This window comes from Camellia sinensis, chromosome 3 (genome assembly GCF_055761805.1).
Source record: "Camellia sinensis isolate YWXY chromosome 3, ASM5576180v1, whole genome shotgun sequence".
Lineage (NCBI taxonomy): Eukaryota > Viridiplantae > Streptophyta > Magnoliopsida > Ericales > Theaceae > Camellia > Camellia sinensis.
This window is the reverse complement of record NC_138963.1, coordinates 166,956,051-166,960,669: the sequence shown is the minus strand read 5'-3', so window position 1 is coordinate 166,960,669 and position 4,619 is coordinate 166,956,051. Positions and strand designations below refer to the sequence as shown.

At 49.6% G+C, this 4,619-nt stretch overlaps 1 protein-coding gene across 1 annotated transcript; it reads left to right on the top strand.

The window, feature by feature from the left end:
• The first annotated feature begins 2,798 nt into the window (after window positions 1–2,798).
• Window positions 2,799–4,151, top strand: LOC114273935 (uncharacterized). Its single transcript, XM_028215775.2, has one exon. It carries the CDS (start codon window positions 2,799–2,801, stop codon window positions 4,149–4,151), a length of 1,353 nt encoding a protein of 450 aa, XP_028071576.2.
• The last annotated feature ends 468 nt before the right edge of the window (window positions 4,152–4,619 follow it).

Below are 4,619 nucleotides of genomic sequence, written 5' to 3'. Positions count from 1 at the left end.
TAAGCATCTTATGGAGTCTAAGGCAAATGTGGTGGAACATGCTTCAAAAACCAAGAAACGAAAGTCTTCTGGAGAAAGTTCATCACAAGGCTCTAAAGGGGGGGGGGAGGAAATAAAAAGTACAAGTTTAATGGCAAATGTTACATTTGTGACAAAGAGGGACATCGGGCCAAAGATTGCCGTAGCAAAGGCAAAAGCAAAAGAAGAACAAGCAAGAAGCCTGCTCAAGCCCATATGACCGAAGTGGACAAGATTTCCAATGGTGTAGATGACATCAATCTTTCTGCAGTTGTTTCCGAGGCAAATCTTGTCGAAAATCCTAAAGTATAGTGGGTGGACACTGGTGCTACTCGCCACATTTGTGCCGACAAAAAGATGTTCACATCTTATTCTATAGTGGACATTGGTGAACAACTTTTTATGGGCAACTCCTCAACTTCCAAAGTTGAAGGACAAGGAAAGATTGTACTAAAGATGACATCTGGAAAGGAACTCACTCTCAACAATGTGCTGCATGTACCGGATATTCGCAAGAATCTTGTTTCTAGATCTCTGTTGAGTAAGAATGGGTTTAGGCTAGTATTTGAGAGTGATAAATTTGTACTTACTAAGAATGGGATGTATGTAGGAAAAAGTTACATGTCTGATGGCCTTTTCAAGTTAAATGTAATGACCGTTGTACCCTCAGTGATTAATAATAATACATCTTCTTCTTACTTGCTTGAGTCTTCAAATTTATGGCATGGTAGACTAGGACATGTTAATCATGGATCTTTGTGTAGATTAATTAATAAGGAATGTTTACCTAAATTTGATATTGATTCAAATCATAAATATGAAATTTGTGTTGATGCAAAATTATCTAAAACTCCTTTTCATTCAATTGAAAGAAGTACGAAACCACTTGAATTAATTCATAGTGACAATTGTGATTTTAAATCAATTCAAACTAGAGGTGGGAAAAAGTATTTTATCACTTTTATAGATGACTATACTAGATACAGTTATGTTTATTTAATTCAAACCAAAGATGAAGCTTTAGAAACTTTCATTCAATATAAGAATGAAGTTGAAAATCAACTTGGTAAGAAAATCAAGAAAATTAGAAGTGATAGAGGTGGTGAATATGAATCACCTTTTGGTGAGTTTTGTAAATGAGAGGGGAGATTTGGACCGGACTGTACGGCCGAGCTACGGTAACGCAGGTTCGTCAAAATCTCACGGTGCCAAGCTGTGTTCTCAGTTGGCGCGGCCCCCGACCTGTCGTGTACATCCGAAGGGATTGGTCGACCAGGCATGGATTGAGGCCTGACCGAGCTATGACTGGGAAGGCATTCGGCTGGACGCGCAGTGATTTGAGGTGACCGAGCTAAAGCAGCCCGGGATAGATTAAAGGCGAGGCGAGGGTCGGCATGCCTCCAACCCGTCAACCGAGATGGCCCAGCTTCATATAACCAAGAATGAAGGTAGAACGGGGAGAGGCTGGCATGCCTCGCGGCCGGTCAACTAGGACTGACCGGTCCTACGCAGCTCGGCCATGAGCATCACACTCTCGCCCCTTGCCAAGGGACAGGTCGGCCATACATGGCTTGGTTATGTTATCTGTGGTGGCAATTCTCCACGAGGAATTGGTCAGTCGCGGTACTCCGATTAAGTGTGCCACCTGGGCCAATGGCGTGAGGGAGAGGAAATCTATTCCAAGCACGTGTCAATACCGTTTGGCAGTTCTGCGTGTACTGGTTGCAGGATTAGGCCTTTACACGCGTAAGGTGGTGAAAGGCGAGCACTGCCACCTGTCCAGGAGAGGACAGCAGAGGTAGTGCGTGCACAATCCTGAGGGTGCATGGCCAACCTAGAAATAGGAATGGAAGGTGAACGTTAGAGGTAAGAAACTTGCGCTATCTGAAATACTCTCTCTCTCTCTCCCTCTTTCGAATAGCCTCCTTCTTCCTCTAGTGATCTGACTTGATCGTCGGAGGGTCTATCCGGCATACCACCGCCGGGCAGCTCACCGTTCTCTGTGTTGTCAGGTTAGACGCCGTCACGCGAAGCTTGAACTCCAAGGAGTACGGAAAGCAGAGGATATTTCGCCCCCGTACAATTGGCGCCGTCTGTGGGAAGTTCTTTGATACTCAAATCTTGTTTTTCAAGCTTCTTCAACCATCTCCATGGCCAACAACGACGAAACTCCACTGTCCGTCGTCGATGGCGTCACACCAGAGTCTGTCCGACGGAGAGAAGGCCCCCCGAGTGTTCCAGCCATGGCGGGCCTAGAAACCTCTTCACGAGGTGTGCGAGACAAACGCAGAAGGAGTACTGATCGCTTGTAGAGTCCAGAGGGCCGTCGGCGGCGGGGGGAGTCCCGTGTGCAGCACCTGGAGCACAAACTAAAAGACCAAGACGCCCTCATTCGCAGGATGGCGGTAGAGATGGAGATGCTGAAACGTCAGACTAAGGGGAAGGGTGTTGCTGGAGAGGGCAACCTCAGTGAGCGCACCCCGTCCCCTCGTTCTAGCAATCGCCGCCAGGAGAGGACCCACTCTCTCTCCATCACCAGGAACTATGAGGTTGGAGATTCCGACTGAAGGGAGGGCAGATCCCTCACTCGAGACAGCACATACCGTCCCTCACGCCATTCTCCGACGTCACGATACTCTTTCTCCACCCGTTTCAGAGACCTGAGGGATGTATTGGAGGAGAGGGCGCGTCGTCAAGAGGCTCAGAGAGTGCCAGCGTGGCAGAGATTGAGCGCCCCCGTTCACTGTAGCGAAGAAGTGGCGATGCCAGCGCCTAGAGTGATGGCCCATGCGCCAGTGGACAAAGAGCTAGCGAGACTTATGGCCACGCCGTTGTCTCCGGAGATCGAGAGTACACTACTCCCTGCCGGATTCCACCAGCCTAAGTTCACCTTGTATGACGGCAAAACGGATCCGTACATGCACGTAAGTCATTACCGGCAAGTAATGGCTGGCCACCAGCGCCATGACGCCTTGATGTGCCTCATATTCCCTGCAAGCTTGGGAGAACTAGGCCTGAAGTGGTTCGAAAGGCTTCCAGAAGGGAGTATAGAGGGGTGGCAGCAACTAGTAGAAGCCTTCGTCACCAGATTCAAAACCAACACTCGAACGCCGAAAGAGGTCGATCATCTTCTGGGCGTCAAGATGGAGTCAGGGGGATCATTGAACGCATATAATGCGAAGTACTGGGAAACTTACAACGAGATCCTCGACTGCCCTACCAATCTGGCGATCACTCAATACAAGCGGGGTCTCCCCGTTGGGCATAGGCTACGGGACTCGCTCACGATGCACCAACCCACAACCATGGAGTCCTTAATGCAGCGAATCAATGAGCACATCCGTGTGGAGGATGATGCCGCCTCCGCGACTGAGAAGGTTAATCCGGTCACAGCGGACAGAAGGGTAGCAGGGAAAGTTCACTCGGTCGGGCAGGAGGATAACGGCCCAAGCGACCGGCCAAAAGATCAACGATGTGGCCCAAACCGCGATAATAGAAACAAGGGTCGCAGAAACGACCGAGCTGACGCTCCCCGTGATGCAGAGGAGGATGTTAAGAGAAAATTGAGGGCGCGGACTGGAATCACCACGGTCATTAAAATCCCTATCTACCGCATCTTGAGTGAAATCAAAGGCGAGCCTTTTGTTCGCTGGCCGGCCAAGTTGGGGAATGAACAGAGAGGCTTCAACTCAAGGTATCGCTGCACCTTCCATGAGGAACGGGGACACCGAACGGAGGACTGCTTGCCGCTCAAACAACATCTGGAAGAGCTAGTGGCCGCAGGACATCTTGACCAATACATAGATGGGGGTATGAAAGCCACGCCATTGGGGCAAACCGAGCCAAACGGCCTAGCCGCCCTAGAGGTAGCACCCCAAGGTGTAATCAACGTCATCCATGGCATCGTTGAACCAGCATGGGTCTGTGAGCTAAGAGGGATGATTAAAAAAGCCGAGCACATGAGGGAAGTACTTTCCGTTCGGCCCGCTGTAAAGAAAGGGAAGACTGAGGAGAAGGACATTCTTACCTTTTCGAGCAGGGACTTGGAGCGGATCCAGATGCCCCACAATGACGCCCTAGTGGTAACTCTTCGCGCCAAAGACTTTGACATCAAGAGGATCTTGATCGACTAGGGAAATTCGGTCGAAATTATGTACTATGACTATAGACACCCCATTTTTGACCGTCCTCAAGACTTGGACGTCATCGTTTGAACACTCGATGATCATCCTTATTCGTGTTCGTCTTGAGTTCCCGGAGGTCTCGGCTACGCGCCCTGCCTCAGGATCTCTCGACTCGACTGTGTTGTGTCTGGTTTTGCACCAAACACTTGTTGTTTTGCTTCTGAGGGTGGGAAGTAGCTTGTAAGCCATCCCCACACCTCACTGGCCATGGCTTGAGGCCACCGGCCTTGTTTCCTTGCCACCGGCCATTGGTGATGGCCGGTCGGCACTATTGATGGTCGGTCGGCATTGTGTTTGGCCGGCCGGCCACTGTTTTGATCAATCGGCCACTTGTCCTGACCGAGACCTTTTCTTGAGGGAGCTTGACCCTTTTGAACCTTTTTTTAGCTTCTCCAAGAAGCTTGACCCTTTTTAGCT

What these genes read in the sequence shown, in the direction of transcription:
- LOC114273935 (XM_028215775.2), top strand. Translation starts at nt 2,799, where the DNA reads ATGGCCCATGCGCCAGTGGACAAAGAGCTAGCGAGACTTATGGCCACG.